At 37.2% G+C, this 24,633-nt stretch overlaps 1 protein-coding gene across 2 annotated transcripts in view; it reads left to right on the top strand.

Annotated features, from left to right (window-relative positions):
• Positions 1-24,633, top strand: part of LOC124546019 (glutamate synthase [NADH]) — a 360,968-nt gene that overhangs the window by 315,772 nt on the left and 20,563 nt on the right. For both annotated transcript variants that reach the window (XM_047124987.1, XM_047124986.1), the window contains 9 exons: positions 169-348; positions 1,114-1,247; positions 2,714-2,873; positions 3,005-3,207; positions 7,673-7,938; positions 8,449-8,669; positions 16,554-16,730; positions 20,518-20,719; positions 22,907-23,121. In XM_047124987.1, coding sequence (XP_046980943.1) covers positions 169-348; positions 1,114-1,247; positions 2,714-2,873; positions 3,005-3,207; positions 7,673-7,938; positions 8,449-8,669; positions 16,554-16,730; positions 20,518-20,719; positions 22,907-23,121 — 1,758 coding nt within the window. The remainder of the gene's footprint in view (positions 1-168; positions 349-1,113; positions 1,248-2,713; positions 2,874-3,004; positions 3,208-7,672; positions 7,939-8,448; positions 8,670-16,553; positions 16,731-20,517; positions 20,720-22,906; positions 23,122-24,633) is intronic.

Raw genomic sequence — 24,633 nt, 5'->3', positions numbered from 1 at the left:
TCATCTGTAATTTTTAAACTTTCTTCTTACAAAGTGCATTTAAGAGAACTTTCAGTTCAGGAATTTAGTGCATTGCAGTAAGTTACTATGAAATTAAACAATTTTAATATTTCAAGATTCAGGAATGATAATCCTAATCCTGATGTTATTTTTTTTCTTTCACAATAGGGTTTATCTGGTGGTGAAGTCGTCATCTTTCCTCCAAAGACTTCTCCATTCAAGTCAGAAGCTAATGTTATAGTGGGAAATGTTTGCTTGTATGGTGCTACAAGTGGAAAGGCATTCTTCAGAGGAATAGCAGCCGAGCGCTTCTCAGTGCGAAATTCCGGAGCTGTCGCTGTTGTTGAGGTAGGAATAATGAGCTTAAGTGCTGTGAAGATTGTCTTTGGTTTAATTCTCCAAAAGACACAGAGAATACAATGATATGTAACATGGAAAAAAACCTGTTTAATGATAGAATGTGCAGTCTGTCATAAAGTATGTTATTGCAAATGACATTTGGTTGTCATTCTTTGCTGAAGATGAGAATCAGATCTGCTCCATTTTAGCACACACATTCCAGCTGCTTCTTGTGCAGACTTTGAAATTCTTGATGTATCACATATTGGTCATATTTTATACTTTGCCTGTGGGTGCCAGATGATAAATACAAGGATGTACTGCCAGATGATAAATACAAGGGTATAAAATATTCTATCAGGATATCTTCACAGAAAGGACCGGAAAAACTGAAATCTGGAGATCATGTAGCTTCAAAACAAATGGCTAATGGATTCCACAGTTAGACACTCAGATTTTCTCATTTCCAATTGATGCCTTATAAAAGCTCTTTTTTTCCTTCAAAAGAAACTGACATGTTTAATTACTTTAAAACAGAAATCATACATTGGTTATTTTACCTTATATCTTAGAAATAACATGGGAACTTTATTTTCTTATGTAACGAACTGTAATGACATTCTTAAACACTTCCATTGTAATGTTTAAAGACGCACATATTGCTTTCTGAAAGTTCATGTCTGAGACATTTGTATGCTGCTGCATTTCATTAACGAAATTAAGATAACAGTTTATTAAACATTGTCTCTAATGGCTAATTTGTTATAACTACAGGGTGTTGGTGACCATGGTTGTGAGTATATGACGGGAGGCTGTGTTGTTATACTTGGTCTAACTGGTCGCAACTTTGCTGCTGGAATGTCTGGTGGAATAGCTTATGTTTTGGATGTTGATGGATCATTTAGGAGGTATGTGATCACCACTTTGTTTTTAATGTGTTACTTTTTATGTTTTGGGATTTAAGTGTAAATTCCACATCCATTAGGTAAAAAATTGATGCTTTTGAGTAAATATATCCAGCTAGAAACTGATTGGAATGAAAATCTGTGTCCTGTGAGAGGATTTGGAAAGTAATTTCACTATCATAAAATGTAGGTCTGTATTTATATTAAAATGAAAGAATATAAACACTAAACTAGTTTTTTCAGTGTAAGATCTAAAATAACAACTCTCCGAACCATGCTGTACTTTGAAACTTCCTGGCAGATTAAAACTGTGTGCCCGACCGAGACTCGAACTCGGGACCTTTGCCTTTCGCGGGCAAGTGCTCTACCATCTGAGCTACCGAAGCACGACTCACGCCCGGTACTCACAGCTTTACTTCTGCCAGTACCTCGTCTCCTACCTTCCAAACTTTACAGAAGCTCTCGCAGGAGAGCTTCTGTAAAGTTTGGAAGGTAGGAGACGAGGTACTGGCAGAAGTAAAGCTGTGAGTACCGGGCGTGAGTCGTGCTTCGGTAGCTCAGATGGTAGAGCACTTGCCCGCGAAAGGCAAAGGTCCCGAGTTCGAGTCTCGGTCGGGCACACAGTTTTAATCTGCCAGGAAGTTTCATATCAGCGCACACTCCGCTGCAGAGTGAAAATCTCATTCTGGATGCTGTACTTTAATAATCCTATTCTTTCACTTGTCCTAACTTGCTATGATTTCATAGTTGGCTGGAGGAATTCCTGTAGACAGTTTCCTTTGTGCTGCGAGATATGTTCAGGAAAAGCATTTGTGTAAATGATTATGTATGTAATGGCAGTTGAGATTGAGCTCTTTTTGTTGTTCCTCTCTTACACTTGAAAAGCTGTAATGTAGAATTTCAAGCCTCAGGTTTTTTTATGCTTTCTGAAATTTAACTTGTGTCCTATTAGGACTTCTTCAGCAAAGAATAAGGCTTCATCTTGTTCTGGAAGGTATTGTTTTGAAGATAAGTAAAAAGGAAAACATGAATCTGAAATCTGCAAGGTAAGTTAATTTGTTGGGTTAGAAGCACAAGCTTTATTGATTAACAAATATCCAGTTCCTCTAGTAAAGATGTCCCAGTTCATGTCAGTGTTTCAAGAGTTTAAAAATAATCTGAGAAGACTTCAAATGTCAGCAAGGAGTAATTGCATATCATTATACATTAATTGTAAATAATGTCTATTGATACAGTTTTGTTAAGAAACTGTATAAGCAGTATGCAGACTACACTGAAACATTTTAGAAACAGTGTTAATGATTTTTGGGAGAATATTAATCATTAAAAGTCAGAAGTGTTTCTGGCATCATGTAATGTTTTTAAAAGTAGAATCTTTCTTATAAATTGTCTCCACCAACTTCAAATAAGTTTCTTTTTTTCTGAAAATTGGCTAATATTAACCCAGGAATTGTCATGTTTTCTTCCAGCAAATGCAACATGGAGATGGTAGAACTATTGCCACTAGACCAGCAGGATGATATAGATTACGTCAAAACCTTGCTTCAAGAATTTAAAGAAAAGACAGGATCACTTATAGCAGCAGATCTTCTTAACACATGGCCTCAGCCAACCAGCAAATTCATAAAGGTATGTAACCTCTCACTTTGTGCTAAGTGAGTACATTGTTCAAGAAATGTTTTAAGTTCTTAGTCATTTTGCTGTTGTATAAAGGATTCTCACAGTTTATATTAATCTCAATTTTTCTGTCTTGCTGTTAGGTGTTCCCGTATGAATATCAGAGAGCTTTGCGGCAACTGGCTGAGGAAACGAAGGCTGCTCAACCACTGGTAAATGGAGTAACAGAGCAGGCTGCTCCAGCAGCTGTTCCCACTGATGGTGGAAAAGTGCGTGACATTGAAGAAGCCATTGCTGATGGTGCAATGGAAAAGAAGCGTTTGGACATGATACTGGATAAAACTCGGTGAGTTAGCCTTTCCTCCCCTCTAACAGTATGAGGGTATGTCGATAAACAAAATACGCCCTATTGTTTCAACAATCCCAGAGAATGTCACAGGAGATCATCTTCATAAAAAAAACTGACCTACATTGTTTTGTAACTTTGAACAAATTGATGTTGGTGGTGGGTGTGTGGTTCAATAAGATTAGGCCTGATCTCTCTGAGGAGTGGTGTGCTTGGCTGATTTAGCCCCTTTTCTGGTTTTATCTAAGTTCCAACCAATCACAATGCTCCAAAGAGTCAATTGGAACTTCAGAATTTGGATAAATTAGTGTAAATCAGGCAATATGGACAGTCATTTGGTGGATGTTATTTTTTTAAAAATGTAAAACTGTGCAGCATTCTTCATAGGGTTAACAACTGCTGGTCTACTCACATGAATAGTTACTGCCAAACTGTGGCTAATCACAAACTCTGCCACCAAACTGTTGAACATTTTGGACACAACACCACCAATTAGTTCAGTAGTTGCTTCAGTATCCAAATCACTTTGATTCTCCCTACAGCACCAGATCCTCTGAATTACTCACATGGGAACTGTTCTTCCAGCATATTTATTTTGAGAAGAATGAGTACTCTAGTAAGGAAGTTAATAGAGTTTTGCGACCGAATAACAGGAGGCCTAAGGACAACGACAGTAGCGATGGAAGAACACGGTTTCTCTTCCGTTCATCAAAAAAGTGACGGATCAAATCGGCAAGATTTTAAGGAAACGTAACGTTCGACCAGTTTTCAGACCAAGCAGTTGGTTCCGTTAAGGATAAACGTCGTCCTATGTCTGCAAGTCACGTATACAAGATTCCATGTACATGTGGTAGGGTCTACATTGGAACTTCAAAGAGAAGTGTGAATACACGGTTGAAGGAACATAAAAGTCTTCGCTGACTAGGGAACACAGACAAGTCAGCCGTGGCGGAACATGCTCTTGAGTTGGGTGATCACGCAGTGAAATTTTCAGAAACTGAAGTTTTATGTCCTACGATGAACTATTATCCATGGCTATATAAAGAAGCCATCGAAATATATGAACGTGGGGATAATTTTAACAGAGAAGAAAAAGCTATGAAACTCAGTGATATATGGACAGTAGCGCTACAGAATCGATGAGAAGTATTTTTCTTTGATGTACTATGATCGATAGTTATATTTTATCCTTGACAAGGTTTATCTCTGCTATCACGTGAAATCCAGACCACGCCCACTTTCCACAGTATTTAGGCTATTCTTCGATGTCAGACTCACCTGTCGGCAAGACTCGGCACAGCCAGGAGCGCCTACGAAGATGTCCAACGTAGCTTTGGACAAAATGTCAGGGACAGAAGAGTTCCATGGACCAAGGCCATACAACCCAGTAGAATTCTCAGCAGCAAAATACAGAATGATACTCATATCTCAATGTACAGTTGACTCTAAACTTCAGTGTACAGTTTTGTTTTCTGAAACAGATGGCACTGCTGTATGTGATTAAGATGATGCTGTCATTATAAGCTATGGTTGCAGAGTTAGACTGACCAACATTGCACTCAGACATAAGCAGTGTTGGTATATGGAACTTCTTGAGGGTCTCTCTTCATCGACATCTCTTAGTCATCACTTCATCAAGCAGCGACTGTTCTTACTTATGGTTCTGTCATGAGGGGCACCAACTTTGACATGGAACCTCATTCTTTGGGTGACACCACAAGTAAAACTTGGAACTGATATGGAAGATGTAGTTGATCCAGTATTAGAGCCACCATTCAACAGAGCTTTGGAAGACTAATGATTAAATAAAGCAGAAGCATGAAGATAACTTCACTTAGGAATTTCTCAAAACATTGAAGAATTTGGGAAACAAACAATTATTAAAGTTCATGTGTTGAATTTATGATGTAAGAGACATACCATCATACTTTCAAAAATATATTCCACACAATACTGAGAATAGGAAGGGCAGATAAGCGCAAAAACTATCATGAAATCATGTTAACAGCTGATGCATCAAAGTTACTAACAAGAATAATGTACAGAAGAATGCAAAAGGAAATAAAATATAAGCCATGTGGTGATCAGTTTGGCTTTAGGAAAGGTAAAGGCACCAGAGCGGTCATTCTGATGCTGTGCTTGATCATGGAAGGAAGCTTAAGAAATGTCAGGATATCTTTATAGGATTTGCCAACCTAGAATAAATGTTTGACATTGTAAATTGGTGGAAGATGTTCAGAACTCTCAGAAAAATAAGTACAAGCTGTAGGGAGACACAGGTAATCTATAAAACATACACAAACCAAGGGGCGACAATAGGAATGGAAGACCAAGAACAAAATCCTCAGATTTGTAGTATGTAAAACAGGGATGCAGTCTTTCACCCCCCACTTTCAGTGTATGTGAAGAAGGCACAATGACAGAAATAAAAGAAAAGCTGAAGAGTGGGATTAAAAGGAGGGTTAACGAATATCAATGATAAGATTTGATGCTGACACTGCCATACTCAGTGAAATTTGAGGAGGACCACAGTACCTGTTGAATGCAATGAACCGTCTTAAATAGTACAAAATAGGGTATGAGGCTGAACAGAAGAAAGATGGAAGTAAAGAAGAACAGCAGAGATGAGATTGGTGATAAACTTAATGTTAAAGTTGGTGACTGTGAAGCAGACAAAGCGCAAGAAATCTTCCACCTTGGAAGCAAGACAACAATGACAAAACAACAAAGACAAAGTAGCCAAAAAGGTCCACTAGTATCAAATATTGGCCTTAAATTAGAGAAGAAATATATGAAAAGCATTCTGCACCAGTGACTTGTGGACTGTTAGAAAACAGAAAAAGAAGAGAATTAAGAATCTGAAATGCACTGCTGTAGAAAAGTGTTGAAAATTGTGTGGGCTGATAGAGATTGGGAAGGTTCCCTCCACAGAATCAGCAAAGAAAGCAACATTTGGAAAACACTGAACAGAAAAGTGACAGGATGAAAGGATATAAGGGAATAAGTTCTGTGGTTGCAGAGAGAACTGTAGAGGGTAAAAACTGTTGGGAAAGGCAGACTGGAATACATTCAACAAATAATAGGGGATGTTGGATGCAAGTGGAAATTTGAGATGAAGAGGTTAGCACAGGGGAGAAAGTCTTGACGTGCTGCATCAAACAAACCATAAGACTGGTGGATGTATAAAACAGGTCTTGCATCTGGGTCATCCACAGAGGAATGACCTATGTGGTACGTGGTTCGGAGAGAGGTTGGCAGTTGCAGAAACTAGGATATTGCACAAGTTGTATGGTATACAGAAATTTATTGTGCTATAAGAACAGAATAAAACACTGGAATTATCTTAAAATCACATGATACATGCAGACGATGGTTCTTGAGGAATATGTGACAGGAAACTAAATAAATTACACAAAACAGAGTTCTGGGCAAGACATATTTTAACACTGAATATTAATTTAAGTGTTACAAAGCCTTTCTTGAAGGTATCCTGTACAGAAGTAAAGTGTGGTCAATTAACAGTTCAGGCAAAACAGAATAAAAACATTTCACATGTGGTGCTACATAACAATTTTAAAAGTAGTTGGATAGACTGAATAACTAATGAGGAAGCAGCAACAATATGAAAAGGATAGTTGCTGCACACAACAGAGCTTATATGTTGAGCAGTCTTTTCCACTGTGCTTGTCAGCAACTCGGTGCTTCTCATGTATTGAGTAGCAATCTATCATTTTCATACTATTGTTAATCCCATCCATGATTTTCCATTGTTTAATGAAGAAAGGATGAAACTGTGGAGAAAAGATTGTTATGACACACTTGATTAAAAGAAAGGGGCAGTTGATGGGACCCATCATTTAAAATCAAGAAATTGTCAGTTTGAGTAGCCCAGGCTTAACGTGCATGTGCGGATGAGGGGGAAGGGTGAAGGCCAAGGCTTGACTACTGTAAACAGATTCAAATCTATGTAAATTTCAGTAGTTAAGCAGAGATGGTGAAAAAACTTGCACAGAATAGACTAACTACATTAAATCAGTTTTCAGACTGAAGATGACAACAGTGACGATGACAACATCACCAATGCTACAAATATGCACAGACAAGAGAAAAATTTTGATTATTTATTTACCTATATTTTGCAGTGGGGGTGGGGGAGGGGATTTCCAATATTTGCATGTACAGCTTGTCTTCTTTCCATACACCTACAAAGTAAATGACACTCATTGGTATGAGAACCAAATATTCTGATGAGCAAAAGTAGTGTCTTCTCAGGTATGTTGGCCTGAAAAGTGGTTTCACACATGTGACTACCATTAAGTGGTTTCTGAATATAGCATCGCATTCTTTGGCATGAATTTTAGAAAGTGTGTGTGTGTGTGTGTGTGTGTGTGTGTGTGTGTGTGTGTGTGTGTGTGTGTGTGTGTGTGTAGCAGTGTTCCAATTTAAGAATGCATTTCTGTTTCAGAGGGTTTGTCAAATATAAACGAGAAACTGGTATGTACCGCCCAGCTGAAAAACGTCAGAAGGACTGGGAGGAAATTTACAACTTTGCCCACGTGCGTAAAGGTTTGCGTGTGCAGGCTGCTCGCTGCATGGAATGTGGTGTACCTTTTTGCCAGAGCTCTCATGGCTGCCCTCTTGGTAATATCATTCCAAAGTGGAATGATCTAATTTTTCAGTCCAACTGGCGTGAAGCTCTCAATCAACTTCTACAAACCAACAATTTCCCAGGTGAAGAGTTACTTCATAGTGGCTCGATTTTATTTTTTAAAAAATGTCATTGAAGTGTTTCTGTACATGCAATATTCTGTAACAGGAATGGTTGAATATGTCTGTTGCAATTCTTCATTGATTCCATAGCCATTTCTTTTTCTCTCCAAGTTTTGTGAATTTGAATAGAACAAAAATTGTGCGGTTTCTTTTTAACAATGTGAAATGGTTTGAAGAGGAGTTTTTCAAGACTCTTGGTGTCATTTGATAAAATTATTTTTGATAAAATTACTGCTTCACCTTATGAAGATATGAATACCATTATTTTCCCAGTTAGCACTAAAATTTTTGTATAGGATTGTTATCCAATAGATTTTTTCCAGTTTTGTCAGGATGCTTTGTGTTGCTTGAATTTAAATTGGTAGAAGATAATTTTTGTATATAATTACTTTTAAATCCTGAATAGCAATAATCGTTATTAACAGCACCAATAGCAGCTCAGTCAACACTGTGTTGTTTCGTGCATTTCAGAATTCACTGGAAGGGTGTGCCCTGCACCATGTGAAGGTGCTTGTGTGCTAGGTATTAGTGAACCACCTGTGACAATAAAGAACATAGAGTGTGCAATCATTGATCATGCATTCGAGCAAGGTTGGATTCGAGCTGAGCCACCAGCTTTCCGATCTGGGAAGAAAGTAGCTGTTGTTGGATCTGGTCCCTCTGGACTTGCAGCTGCTCATCAGCTGAACAAGGTTGGTTTGCATTTTAACTGTACTCCTTAATAATCAAACCAATTTACCTTCTGCATAGCTGTCTCACAAAATCATCATAATCCTTCAAGCGATGGCATTGGGTAGCCCACCTCACGGTGTTGGGGGTATATGTTGTCAATGATTCAACGTGCATACTGCATCTCTGCCTCAGTAATTAATGAGACCAGTACTAGATGGCAGTGTGATATTTTCCATTAGCCCTTCTTTATACAAAGGTTTCATATTTTTATTGCGTGGATCAAATTCTTAAACATGGTTTGTTTGTTTGTAGTTTATCACAAATGGGGTGCATACGTTGGGTTAATTGACAGTGAAATTATGAGACTTTTGATTGAAAGTGAAAATGGAGATTAGTTTATTCTTGCACTATCAAAGGGATTGTGGAACTTACAGATGATTCATCTGAGTGGAAGGAAATCAGAAATAGTTCTGCTCCCAAAATAATAATGAAGGCAGACTGAAACAGAGAATTCGTGCTACAGAAATATTGCTAACTTAATTTGAACTGAATTTTTGTGAGAAAGTAAGTTTATTCTTACATAAAATTAGCCTGAGATTTTTATATATTGAAGGTGGAGACATTTTATTTGTTTTAAAGGGGGGGGGGGCTGGCTGCAAAGAAGAACCATCATGCAGGTGCAAGACTTGACCAGAAAACCCATGTTCCTGTATTGTGCCCTCTGTAGGCTTTCATACTTGAAGAAAACACATAATTTCATAACTTTATTATGTTAAAACTGCAACAGAGGAGCTACTCATAGTCACATATGATATTAACCTTTGTTCGCAATACTTTTTGCAGAATGGTAAACATATAGCATTTTCAGTGTAGGCAGCATTCAATACACAAATCATAAGATACATACAATGAACGTTTCACAGTGTGACCTGTCAGGTAAAATGCTGTAGTTATATGTGAAGAGTAACCATAGATAGCATTTGTATTGTTGCAAACTGATTTAAATTGTTCACTTCCTTGAAACTGCTGTCCAGTTTTATTTCCACAAAGTCTTAATTTTCTTGTGTGTCTACTTTCGCAGAGTGCTTCAGATGATTCACCTAAAGTAAATTGAAGGCCTTCCTTCATTCCATATATGAAATTTGCTGTATTAAAATAACTTTCTGAAACTAGCGTGCCACACTCAATATACATTGTAAGGCTGTCACAGTGAAATGAATATCAATGTGCCAAGAAGTAGGGTCATATGGGGTGGGTTGGATTACTTCATTTCTTTCAGTGGCTAGGAGAAACAATGTAATGACTGAGATGTAATTGCACTAACAGTTGTTAATTGTAACTGAGTCAGCTAATCTTGATTTGATAGTTCTATTCCATAAGTGTGTGAAGTGGTCCGATGTGATAGATCACGTGTGACATTGTATTCTGCAGACTATCATCTTTTTGCCCTAAATCTGTAGGATTGTTGACAATGTGCTTGTACATCCAAGAAATTCAGTGTGAATGTAGAAATTCCCTTCATATGGGATTCTCATCCACTCCAATATTTCTAGAATGATAGCCATTTCATTGAGAAAGAACCCAGAGGGAGAAGTCTTATTATTAGGTAATATTCCCATGTGACTCAGGCTAATCTGTGGCTTTATTTTTCTCTCCACCTGTTTAAGAAGAATGTGTTATGGTTCTTTTTCTTCTGTTTTGAATATGTACTACATAAAGAGGGAGGAGACAGAGATTGGTAGGATAGATACTAAAAAAAATTTGCATCTTAATTAGGAAAACTGGGAGGAAGCCCAGATTTGAGTTGAATATTGGTTGCAAAGGTAGGTCGCTTCAGTGCTTTCGTTTAATATACTGTCAGCAGTTCTGCTTTAGGATGGAATAAAGTTCCATGATAACCTTCTTTTGGCTGCTCAGATCACACCAACCTGTGCCTACTGCCCTGCATTCAAGTGTGAGTGTGGTGTAGCCTGTTTGATCCTGGATCACTTTATTTTTCAATGAATAATCACCATTGCGGAACGTACAGCTGCATGACACTTTTTACATAAAATCTGATGTAGACACATTTCATGTGTCGAATATATATTTAGATGTGCCAAAATTAAAGCCAGTAGGCATCTGCATTACAAATGCTGTGCCTCCTAGTGATAGGTTAGATAGTTAATATTGCAACAAAAACCTTCAAGCCTACATTAAAGATTTAATATTACTTAGACAGGGCCACTGACACGGTCACATCACTCACTCTGAATACAAAGTGCTGTGGTTGCTTGCTTGCCCCCCCCCCCCCCCCCCACCTCCCTCTTTGTAGCTGCTGTTAATGGGTCCTGAATTGACTTTCATCTTCTAAGTATTGTAACTTTCTTTGCATGCTTTGTGGTTCTTTAGTGGACACATGAGTGAGGAACACATGTGGTTAATGGGCAGAGAATACAGATATTAATTTATTCTACATCTAACATCAAATACTAGAAGTAATACATAACTTTGTTTGCTGTAGTTGCAGCGTCAGTTGCTAACAGTAGATTTGAATGTTGAAATGATGCAAAGTTTTGTGTTTCAGTCAGCATTCAGTAAAATGATATGATGACTATTCCATAGATGGTGAGCCCTGAGCATTATTAAAGTCTGTAAATGTTATGAAATGCCAGACACATAAAATGTGCTCTGTGCGTCAAAGTTTGAACTCAAGTAGACCCACCGCTGGAGCTCCAGAGAGGTTATGCTTGCATGTCATTGGCAGTGGCGTAAGTGTGTGTGATAGTGCCCTCGTGCCATGATGGCGGCTGTGTGAAACATGTCAGCATGCCTGGCGACACATGAACCACACCAAGAAAGCTTCTTTTCAATATTAATTTTACTGAAACAGTAAGACTATCACAATAAGAGTAACAATTTCAAATGTCAAATAATATCCAACTTAAATTCATACTCAAATCTCTCTTCAGTTCTGAAAGTAAATTTACATGAAACAGTTCCCATTTTAGCACTGTTGTGAAGTTGCCTTTTCTTTTTTTGCAAGGTTATCGGTGGACTAGAATCTAGTCATACTCTCAACACTGGGAATTATCTTCTTATTTCTCACCTTCCACTAAATTTACAGTGTGTCTTACAAGATAGATGTTGATTATTTAGTTTTAAGTAAAATTCTCTTAACTTTTCTTTTCAATATAAACCAGGGTGTATACGCCCCGGGACAACAGAGAGATTTGGGAAAACCTGGGAATTTTTTCATCCAGGAGAAAACCGGGAAAAACCCGGGAAATTTTTTAGAATTCCGGGAATTTTTCATTGTTTTAGTTTTCAGTTAAATTTTTGTAATTTTGACTGGTAAGAACTGATACTCTAACAATGGGTATTAGTGTATACCGCTATTGCAGAATAATACTTCAACAATAAAACATAATGAGAGAAAAAAAAACAAAAATAACTTAAATTGCAAAGAAAATGCGCCATATACAAAGACGGCACACAGTGCTCATGCAAGTGTCTGCCAACAGCAAAATGTGTCAAAGGCTTTAGGAAGACTATGCAATGCTTCATAACAACAAATTGCCTCCGATGAGCGTGAAGTCACAACTGTTTACATTAAATTTGTTTTAGAGTTAAGAGCGGGCTCGTGCGCATGCACAGCTGAGTCACGTTTGAGTTGTAGATTCTCCTGCTTCTGGCTACAGGAATGTGGCTCTTGGCTGTGCAAGCAGTCGCAGCAAACAGCTAGATGCTACCGGGAAAAGGGGGTGCCAAATTCATATTCTTGAGGAAAAGAACTTGTTTCACAAAGCACCTAGCAGCCAGCGCATATTTATCTATCGATTATTCATATGAGTTTGAAACGCTTCTCTGTTGGTTTTTGAACACATTTTAAGTTGATTTCTGAATGAATCATAAGTTGATTTTTGAATGCGTGATGTCTGTATCTGGAGAATCCTTGTCGCATCTAGAAATAAACTTTCCGCAGACAAAAGGGGACGGGACTATACGAGCTGAGCAGAGTAAAGCCGAACGGATGAATGCCAATCACTGTCTGATTATGTGGTTTATTGGGTTTGTGAATGATCAACATTGTTATAATTACTAGTGAAATCTATAGATTCAGACTACCAGAATGGAAATAAACGACTGACAGGAATAACAGGTGAGAAAGATTATGTGTTATCTTCACGGTGTATCCAAGAAAATGAAATTTTGACAGAAAATTTTTGGCCAGATCGCTATACTAGTAAGGACTAGTTGCACAGTCCCCGGCTAGCAGCTGCTTAAGTTCTATTTTGGAAGTAAAGTGGAAAAGTGTTGTATGAACACGTAATAGTGCCTAACTGGAAAATAATTGTGGGATAACTAAACATGTGATCCTGGCAGGGCTAGTGAAGTTAATCGGCAAACAAATTTTGACCATGGCAAGAATAGCTACAGTATTGGTGATGACAAGATTGTTTGTTAGAATGAAGAGGTAATAGATCCTTTCACAGAAAGGAAAGCACGCCATGTAAATCTGTAGCAAGATTAGGCAGAAAAAAAAAATTGCTAGGAGCTAAGGATTGAAGAAATGTGTAATTTCTTGCTTATCTCTTCTCTTCATTGGTTTTATGTATCCTATATTTAATTTTATATCACATGAAACAGCGAGTTATTAGCTAATAGGCAATAAAGAGTGCAAATTGTCTGGAGAGTTCTTGTTCTCCCGATTACAAATAATCCTATCCACTATTAACCGCGAGGTGGTTTTTTTTTTTTCTATCCTGAATATAATTTGATGGCATCCATTAAAAAATTATACACGTTTTAATTCCACAGAGCGAAATACAGCGACATGCGATAGAAGAATGCTTTATGATGAGGCGTGGCACTGCACTTTGGCACACTTAAGACCAAATTATATGTCTTAACATTTCCTCGAACACATGTTTCAGACCTTTCAGAAAGATATGTGCAACAAGATGAGCTTATTTTTGAAAATTCGATTTTTTTAGTATTGACCCAGTTCACAAATATTGTAGATCCGGGGCTGATGCGCAGAGCAGTTAGAGTTATAGCGGGTAGTCTCCACGTGACCTATATTTACATTTAGTGATTTTGCTGTTTCCCCCTCATTTACTCTCACGTCAAATGAAAACAAAACGGATGTCTGTGGCCGGGAGCTATCAAGTGAATTAAAATGCATTCACATAATTACGGAAGGCTAAAATATGTCACTAGTTTCAGATTTTATTTTATTTCCACTTTTCTGACAGTCAAGCATTAATCGCCTTGCAGAACAATGGAGTTATTTTTGTCTGTTTGCCAAAGAAATTTGACTTTTATAAACTTTTACCGCGGAGGCACTCAATGTATTTTAAACGAAATGTTTAATTACACAGTACTGGCTAGTTTCAACTGTTTGCTGCATTTCAAGTGTACATTTTCATCTTCTAGCTCATATGGTATTTTGCCATAATAAAGAACCAAACATGATACAATACAGTACTGGTGCTCCAAGACAATTTACATCCTGAAAACGACACTGAAAAGCTTAATATCAGGTCAAGGTCTACTTCATTGGGAATCTGACCATATGAATGTGCACTTAAGTATGCACTTTAAATGTGCACATTTTAGTATGGTTCACAAAATTCCAATGCTCTTGGAGTATCTTCTGATGTCTTGTTTCTTTTATGACATAATGTATGATCTTTTATTATTTTACACATACACATACATATGGGCTTCCTACGTCATGATAGCTGCGCAAACGCGGTGTCGTCTGTTACCTGCACTCACTGGCAACTGCTGAAACGGACCCATTTCTAACAGGTCGTCGGAAAATGTTGTGAATGGTGGTTTGAAAAGCGTTACTTTCAAGGTAAATATCCTTTTACGTAAGTTGAACTGTGTGACGTACCATGAATTTATTAAATAACAGAGCGTTTGACTCTCATTTAAAAATCAACTCTTTGATGACGGGCCATTTAGAATAATTTCGAACCCTGAAGATCAGACATTTATGTCATTATTAAACATTTTACTGGCACATTTGTGTGATATATCTTAAATGTAACACGCGCAAAAAAGATAAACATTATAAGCGAAAGCTTAGCTTGTCTTGCAGCTTATTAATCTTGGAGACAAATATTATATGTGAAAGCTTTCCTTTTATTGTAGCGAAAGCTTTCCTTTTATTGTAGCGACACTATGCATATTAATTTAAACTACTAACTTTCCCTGTTTGTGTGTTCGTGCTACTTAACAGTGATGTTGCTGTTGGCTGACTACATCACGTGTTCTATGCTCTGAATACCCGGTGCCATCGGCTGGTGAGATCACGTGACATAGGCTATGACTGGCTTACAGATGCGCATCGCTATCTCGATTTCAATGATTCGGAAAGTAACGTGCGGTGTTCGGTGGAATTCCAATGTATACTTTTGTAATATGAAAATACGCAGCGTATGTGTTGCTGCACATCAAAGATATTTCCAAAATGGAACCGTTCAAAGGATTGATAAGGGATAATATACTGTCACTTAACATGGAAAACGCATGTTTTCACCCGGGAGAAAGTGTATTTTTAACCGGAAATCTGGGAAAAATCCGTGAAATCCCTCCCCCCCCCCCCCCCCCCCCCCCCCCCCCCAAATCCACATATACACCCAGTGAACAGAAATGATCAACAACATGAAAAAGTCTTTGTTATCTTTACCATATAGAGAGAGAATATTCTGAAATATATACTGAGAGAACTCAGAAGATTAACTTAGCCACATTCTTGTCTTTTAATGTATCATAAATGAAGATTACATCATTATGTGATATAAGGGCACTGGAGACACACGTGACCAAAATTGATGAAAGTGGTCAATATTATCTTGTCTAATGACAGTTTCCTGCGCAATGAATATAGCCATACAGATCTCGCTTGGATGCTGCAAAGTTGCGCTGTGCACGAACACAGTGTACTTTTTGCCCACCATTATTCTTCAGTCTACATTGTGATGTAGGTGCCTGACGTGTTCACTTAGCCATTTGAAAGGCACACACACACACATGTTGGGTCATACCCACAACTGCTTGCCTACATGTGAGTAAGTGACTAAGTGAAGCTGAGTTGCATGAAAAGCGAGTGATGGGGAACAAAATCCATTCTTAGAAAAGACAGCTAACTTGGAAAAATATTTAATTTCTTTTTTGTCATTACTATCTAAAAACTAATCATGTTAATTCTGCCAATGTAAAATATATTTTACTATAATGTTAAATTTTGCTCAATGGAGCTCATTAACATGTCTTATTTCTTTACTTTAAAACTTCCTCCAATCAGTCAAGAAAAACAACTAACAGTAATTATTGTTAAAAAGGCAGAAAACAGTGTGTATGCATCATTGGGCAGTTTGTCCTCTGAACATCTTTGGCTCTTACAACAAGCGAAACAGGGGCCAGTCTATACTATGCAGCGAACGAACCGCCGTCGGCCCGGTGGTGGTGGTGGTGGTGGTGGTGGTGGTGGTGGAAGCAGAACTAACTGCTTGTGAAAGAAAAAACAAGAAATTATTTAATAATAGTCCATTAGAACAAAAAATTGCAAAATTAGACATTGTCTGTGATTGTGCCTCTGACAAGGGTATGAACAATAGTGGCAACAGTTTTGTGACCCTACAGGATGCTGCGCTCTAGGAATTATATGCATAAAAAATACCAGAAGTTATTGAGTGAGTGATTGATGGATGAAATGAGAGATGCTGAAACTAAGAGAAATGATCAATGTCTATGTATTGCCCTTACTAACGAGCACAAAATATAGCTTCGTTTTTTACAAGTGCAGCTTGTAAGCGTGTCCTTGGATAAATTGTGTAAATAAATGTCAGACAGTAAAAGTTAAATGAAAGCAAGGAAGTAAACTGAAGTATATTTCTTTTTCTTCTTAGGCTGGTCATCTGGTGACTGTATTTGAAAGAAATGATCGCATTGGTGGTCTTCTCCAGTATGGAATCCCAACCATGAAATTGTCAAAGGAAGTTGTACAGCGCCGTGTCAATCTCTTGGCACAAGAGGGTGTTGAGTTCAAGACCAACATAAATGTTGGCAAAGACATTTCAGCTAAGGTAATTACTTCACTGTCGCACTATAGCAAGAGTAGCATAAATTTAATTTACATGTGGTTGCTGCACTTTATTTGTATGTGATGAGCTTCTTGCACAAGAAAATGATGGGATGTCTATGTTTAAGATGTTTTCAGTTTATGGTAATGGAAAAAATGAATTATAATGCCGTATTTATTGCAAGTGTATTTTTTTTTAACCTTGTGGCTGTTTCTTCATTTATTTAGTGAATTTGTCAATGTCCCCAGTATAGGAAACAGGCTATAACTGAATAATCCCGTAATTAACCTGCTAATCCAATGATTCTAGACCTGCATACATATTTTTTCTGTTGAGGCCATGTTCCCTGTAGTCTTTCAAATTCCCCACTTTACCCAGAAGGCAGTGGCTTTTGATTCATTTCCTTCATTGTTTGGTGTGACTAAACTGCATGCTCCTTTATCCTTCAAAGCATTGAGTTCACAGGATACTCTTCATCTTGCTCCTATGAATGGTAAAAACTTTGATGGTGTCAATCGCAATAGACCAGGAGCAAGTCTTTTTAGAACAAGGTACTGTTACAAGTGGGGAATGTTCAAGGAATTTTAATTTTAAAAAATAGGCAAAAATCTGAAATAAAAAAAAAAAAAAAAAAAAAAAAAAAAAAAAAAAAAACTTGACGAATTAGTTAACACAGAAACTATGAAGAAAGATGAAAAGTTGAAGGGAAGAAGCATGTAACATATATATTGTGTACCTAAAGGCAAGAAGGCTGGAACTGGTGCACGGATAATATTGCACAGAAGGTTTAAAATAAGTGCTTGTTGGTTTAGAGAATGAATTATTGTTATAAAGATCAATCAGGTAGATGCCATGGAAATATAGTAAAAGTTCTTGCACTAGTCGTATGAGAAATAAGTGGCAAAAAAGTCTCATAAATTGCTTCAAGAATCACTGAACATAATTTATAAATGTACTATTTAAATCTAACTAGACCTCACTGCTAGAACTGGAAAAGTAGTAATGCCTAAATTAATTTGATCACTTGGTGAACGTTAATTATATTCAGTGGAAAACTGTTGAGCCGGTGTGCTTTCAATAACGCCAAAATAATTAATTATATTTTCATACACATCTGTAAAAACCTGTACTTGGTAGTAGTGAGGTGGTTTAGTCAGTAATAGATTGCAGCATTAAAAAGTGGTCTGGTATATTGATACTAGATTTTTTTTGGGGGAGGTACTGCAGCATTAAACGTGATCTGGTATATTGATACAAGATGTTTTTGGGTGAGGCGTGTGCAGAGACAAACCACTATTTTCTCACGGGTAAAATTAAATTACTCAGGAGATAAATTTTAAAAGGAAGAAAATGTATGTAATGAAATGAATGAAACTAGCAAAATTTAGTTAAGTCTAAAAACAGACAAGTTTGAGATGGTTTCAGAAGAAGATTAGACAGTATTATTAGGTGATTAACAGGTAATATAGAGCAGGACAATACTTCTTAAAATGGCTAATGAAGCACCTGGTCTAAAAACATACTGAAATAAATAAGACTAAAAATTTTAAATGAAGAATTTAATAACAGTGCGAGTTGAAAAGAAAATAATCTTAATATTGATAAACAATAAGAAAATTGGTGACATTAAAAGGGGGATATCAGTAGTTAGGAGATTCAAGAAAAGCAGACTAAGCAAGTTGGCAACTGATTTAAGAGATAGGAATATTAAATGATGGAAGTGCAAAAACTGGGACTGGAAATTTATGAGAATTATAAACTCAAAATAAATGGATCAGTTGTTACAAATATATAAGTATCAATAGTGAAACAGCAGTATTTGGTAGAAGTGATAGTGAAATCAATGAATTTCATAACGTAAATATAGTAGATGTGCAGAATACCCTGGATAAACATAAAAATAGAGATTTGTATGACTGTTAAATAACATCTGTGGCTATAGAAATAGGCTTCATTAATAGTGTGTCCTAAAATCATTAATAAGGTGACTGAAAAAGTTGCCACACGTACAGGCATGTCAATGTTAAATAATGCATACAAAGTATATGCATACATAATTAATAAAAAATACAACCAATAGTACAAAGTAGTTGACAGAAAGAACATTTGTGATTCTAGAAAGGTATCATCTTGTATTAATGCAATATTTAATTAATACTTTTAAGTCACAATTAAAAGTGATAGTCATTAACTATTATATCTAAAAATTGGCAAGCGACTTATTTAATGTGGCTAAAATCACAAGAACAGAAACAGGACAGCCACAAATCTATAAATGTGGGCAACAATAAACTATAGTATTTGCTAATGAAAAAGATCTCTTGTAAGTAGATAAAACGAAATGAAACAAAGTATACGGTAGTGATAGTATGAAATTTTCACTGAATAAAATGAGACCAATGGCAACAGTAGACTAGCAGGATTAAAACTGAAGTATGTGTATGGGAAATGCCAGTTTATTTCAGAATCACAGATTTAAGGGAAAAAGATACAGAAATACAACAAAAGAAATGACATCAGATAGTAAAGGCAGTGAGTCATCAACATATACAAAAAACAAATCTGAATGAAAACTGCACTGGTTTTTGGATGAATCCCCTTTCAGGTTAGAGTGTGTCCTTTCACCTCCCACCCCACCCCCTTCACACACACACACACACACACACACACACACACACACACACACACACACACACCTATCTATGTATGGCCACAAATGCTTTATTCGCGTAATCCTGTTGGCTTCAATCTCCAATAACCTCGTACACCCACATCCTCTTTCCACATGACAAACTTTCTTGTGTCCTGCCACGCCCTCCCAATTCAATCCCCCATGTTACCGCTTTAGTGCAGTGCATGAATTCACTTACGTTTCTCATTCGTATCTCGTGCACCTACTGCCTGTCCTTCTACATTCCCATCTGCCACCTGCCTCCTGCACTTTCCCACCCCTACCTCCTGCTGCACGCATCTTATTTCCCTTCATCTGCTCCACTTGACACAATCCACATGCAATACTGTATGCTAGTTGAATAAAGAAAGAAAAGAACAGAAACAGCAGAAGTGATGTATTAGGTGCAAGTTTAATTAGCCAAATTAAGCATTCACATTCAAAAATTTTGGAGATCACTTGTTTAAAGCAATTTAAGGAAAGTTGTGAAAGAGTACCAACATAAATGGTTTCAACACCTAATGAGAAGGCCCTTTGAACACCAACTGTTGTAACTATTCAAATGTACAACAACAAGATAATGGGACTTGGAGGAGGAGGAGGAGGAGGAGGAGGAGGAGGAGGAGGAGGAGGAGGTGGAGAAAAGAAAGAAAAACAGTGAAATAAAAACAAAGAAAGAGGACTGAAGTTTTGTACAGGATTACCTGTGATAAACTGACACACTTCAGGACTTAGCAAGGTTGGGGCTACCAATTTACTCTTCATAATGCAGCCTTCCCAAGTTCTATGTGGCACTCAATGAGGAATATATAACTGGGGAAATGTGGCTCACTGACACACTTAAAATTTAGATCTTTGGTGCTATTGGAACCCATCAATATTTCTATATTGATGTTACTGAGCCCCTACTTCCTCAGCCCCTTTTGTCCTCTGCTCCTCCTGATCCCTTCAAAGGAACTGATTCATCACAGCCTATGTTTGCAGAAACATACTTACATATGTCAGCTATTTTTTGATTAGTACTCTTAAATAATGTGTTTATTAATAGTTGGCACATACAAGTACATCAAATGAAGAGCAACATAAAGTTGTTGTTTAAATTCTTCGTTTCCTCTGCAGGATCTCTTGGAAGAATATGATGCATTATTGCTTTGCATGGGTGCAACATGGCCTCGTGACTTGCCCATTCCAGGGCGTCAGCTGAACGGCATTCACTTTGCTATGGAATTTTTGGAAGCTTGGCAGAAACGTCAAATGGGTAACCAGCCAACAGAATCAGCAGCTGCTCTTCTTGCAAAGGATAAGGATGTCATAGTTATAGGTGAGGTTTTTACACTCTGTGTAATTCTGATGAAGGCATTTTTGGCCAAAAGCTTACTTGTTTGTGACAGTCCTTTTGTTGTGCCTAAGTGTGACTCAGCGTCTCCGCTATATGGTGTAGTAATCTATCCTTTATTATAGTGTTCATATCCTATCCTGGATTTTCCGTTGTTTGATTATTTATTTTTTTTTCTCTTTTCCTTGTATGTCAATGTATTGCCCTAATGTGTGTAAATATTTTTGCAACATGTGACCAATGCATAGCCATCCATAATTTGTGCTGTTGGACAAGAAATAGACTTATTTTGTTATGGTACATCGACAAGCGTTGGTGTCTTTGTCTCGATGCTGACTGGGAATATCTTGTGATGATACATGTCTGAAGAGACATCTCCCTAGTCACAGATGCTTATATTGATGTATATAAAGTCATTCCTGTCCATGTCCAGGGCAACTGGCAGCATTATTTTTGATTACATCTTTGCACTGATGTTTCTGTTTCCTGTATTATGTACATGTATGTAATAACTCTGCAATTCACAATTAAGTGCCTGGCAGTGGGTTCATTGAACCAGCTTTAAGCTACTTATCTACTGTTCAACCATTTCACTCTGACAGTGCAGGAAAAATGAACATTTATTTAAGTCATTCCATGTGAGCTGTGATTTCTGTTTTTTATGATGATCATTTATTCCTCTGTAGGTCTAACAAAATATTTTCACACACTGAGGAGAAAATTGGTGATTGAAATTTCATAAGAAGGTTCTGCCACAGCAAAAAAAGTCTTTGTATTAATGACTGACACCCCACTTAGTATATCATATCTGTGGCACAATCTCCCTTATTTAGCAATAATACAAAATAAGCTGCCCTTCCTTGTACCTTTTTTTATGCCCTCCGTCATTCCCATCTGCTGTGGGTCCCACACCATGCAGCAGTACTCTAGAACAGGGCAGACTCTTTAGTAGACCTGTTACTTTTTGTAAGTGTTTTGTCAGCAAATCACAATCTTTGTTTTGCTTTCTCCACATTATCTGTGTGATTGTTCCAGCTGAAGTATTTGTAATTGTAATCTCTAAGCATTTAATTGAGTTTACAGCCTTTAGATTTGTGCAATTTTTCATGTAACTGAAATATAGCGATGCCTTTTAGTGCTCTTGTGGATGATTTCACATTTTTAATGATTTAGAGTCATTTGGCACTTCTTGCTTCGCTATATGTTTCGATCTTCTGATGGCTTTACAAGATGGCAAGTAACATCGTCATCTGCAAACAATCTGAGAGGACTGTTCATATTGTCTCCTAAATCATTTGTTTACATCAGGAACAGCAGAGGGCCTACAACGCTTCCTTGGGGAACGCCAGATATTACTTCTGTTTTACTCGATGAGTTTCCATTAAATATCGTGAACTGAGTCTTTCCTGACAGGAAATCATGAATCCAGTCACAAAACTGATAAAATACTCTGTAGGTGGGCAATTTAATTAGAAATTGCTTATGAGAAATGGTGTCCAGAAGCCTTCTAGAAATCTAAAAGAATGGAATCAATTTTACATACTCCGAAAATTTTGTGTGACAAGACTTTTATGGCTGATTACTTTTACATATTGCCCATAGGTGGCTGTTTCTCTTATCTTAACCCGCTTTTCTTTCTTCTCTTTCTTTCTAATTATTACAAATGGTATTTTAATGCATTTGGCAGTTAATATTGATTTGTATCCTTTTAATAACATATGTTTCCAACATTTTTATGCATGTCACTATTGTATTTCTATACAATTAATGGGTGGAACTACTCAGCTGCCGAGTTCCATCTGGCATACACTACAGCTCCACTCAGTGTCTATGCATATCACTGATGGACAAAAAATTTCATATTTTGTTTTCATAATCTGTATATAGTTAAAATATAATGTAATTTCAGATTTCCTCTCATAGAAATTTGTTAAATTTCAGGGGTTTTTATGGTATGAGTATGGGGTTTCAAGACTGAAACTGGTTACCACAAATAAAATGTCTCCTTTTATCAAGACTGATTATTTTATTATAATTTGTGTCTGTTAAGTAACACAAGCTTATTCGATGAAGTATCTTATCAGTAACTGTAATATTTTCCTTTCATTTTTCTCAAATGTTAAGTATAATACAAACCACATATGTTACATTGTATTATGGCTTTGCCTCTAGGGGGTGGTGACACAGGCTGTGACTGTATAGCAACATCTCTTAGACAAGGTGCCAAATCAATTACCACCTTTGAAATACTACCAGAACCACCAGCAAGGCGAAGCAAGGATAATCCTTGGCCACAGTTCCCACGTGTATTCAAGGTTGATTATGGGCATGAGGAAGTGCAGGTGAAATTTGGGCGTGACCCGCGTCGTTTCAGCACTCTTAGTAAGGTGAGTTGTATTCAGATGTAAAATAAAATACTTTTCACAGTCATTAGACTTGTGCCGCCTTTGATAATACCTTCTACCACTACATAGCTACTAACTGCAATGTTCATGTGTCTGTAGCTTAACATGTAGATGCTTTTAGTTTCTTCTCTTCTTCTCGAACAGTTAATGTTTCACTTCCATACAGATTTGGTGCACGATAGTTACTTGAAGAACTTTCTGAGCTTTCTGCTGAACAGGCTATTGCAAACTTTAGCACTGGTATCTGTTCACTTAGTACTTCTAACCCTGTCTGGGAAATTTTCTTTCACTTCATTCTTCGCATCTTTGTTGAACAATATTGGCAATAATCTGCAACCCTGCTGCCTTCCTTTTTAACATGAGCTCGCCTTTTTTGGGTTTTCCACTCAATTTACTCCTATAGAAACTGTGCTTTACTCCAATAGACCCTACTTGATCGTCATTTGCCTAAGAATTTCTAACTTTGATTATTTAAAAGGCCTTTTGGAAGTACAGGATGAGGCAGTCAAATGGGAAGGTTTTGAGGACTGTTGGTTGTTATAATGAGGGGAGTGGTTGTAGGAGTGAGGGGAGCACAGCAATATAAATCAGTTAAGACTGAAATAAATAGAAAGTGCAGGGTAGCAAAGGCGAAATGCTTGCGGGGAAAAATGTGAAGAAATCTAAAAAGAAATGATTTTTAGGATGACTGACTCACCATATAAAAAAGTCAAAATAAACTTCAGTGATTCCAAAAGCAAAGGTGGTAACATTAAATAGTGCATTGGAATTCCACTGTTAACTGCAGAAGAGAGAATAGATAGGTGGAAATAGTACACTGGAGCTCTCTAAGGGGGATGACTTGTCAGATGATTTGACAGAAGAAGAAACTGGTATCAGAAAGGAAGTATTAATCAGAATTTAAAAGAGTTCTGGAAGACTTGAGATGAAATAAAGCAGAAGGGATAGATAACATCGTCAGAATTTATAAAATCATTGAGGAGGGAAATGACAACCAAATGATTATACAACTGGTGTGTAGATTCTGAGAGACTGGGATGTACCATCAGACTTTCAGAAAGATATCATCTACACAATACTGAAGATAGCAAGAGCAGATAAATGAGAGAACTATTGCACAATCAACGTAACATCTTGTGCATCAAAGCTGCGTACAACAATAGTATTCGGAAGAATGGAAAAGAAAATTTGGGATCTGTAAAATGACAATCATTTTGGCTTTAAGGTAAAGGCACTAGAGGCAGTTTGATAATGGAAGTAAGACTGAAGAAAAATCAAGATACCCTCGTAGAATGTGTCTGTCTATAAAAAATGTTTTGACAGTGTGAAATCGTGCACGATGTCCAAAATTTTGAGAAAAACTAGGAGTAAATTACAGGGAAATATAGGTGATATACATGATGTACAATAATCAAGAGGGAAGAGTAAGATTGAAAGATGAAGAACGAGGTGCTTGGATTGAAAAGGGTGTAAGACAAGGGTGCAGTCTTTTGC

Source organism: Schistocerca americana, chromosome 8, assembly GCF_021461395.2.
Source record: "Schistocerca americana isolate TAMUIC-IGC-003095 chromosome 8, iqSchAmer2.1, whole genome shotgun sequence".
Lineage (NCBI taxonomy): Eukaryota > Metazoa > Arthropoda > Insecta > Orthoptera > Acrididae > Schistocerca > Schistocerca americana.
Note: the sequence above shows the minus strand (reverse complement) of the source record. Positions and strands in the feature narration are given on the sequence as shown.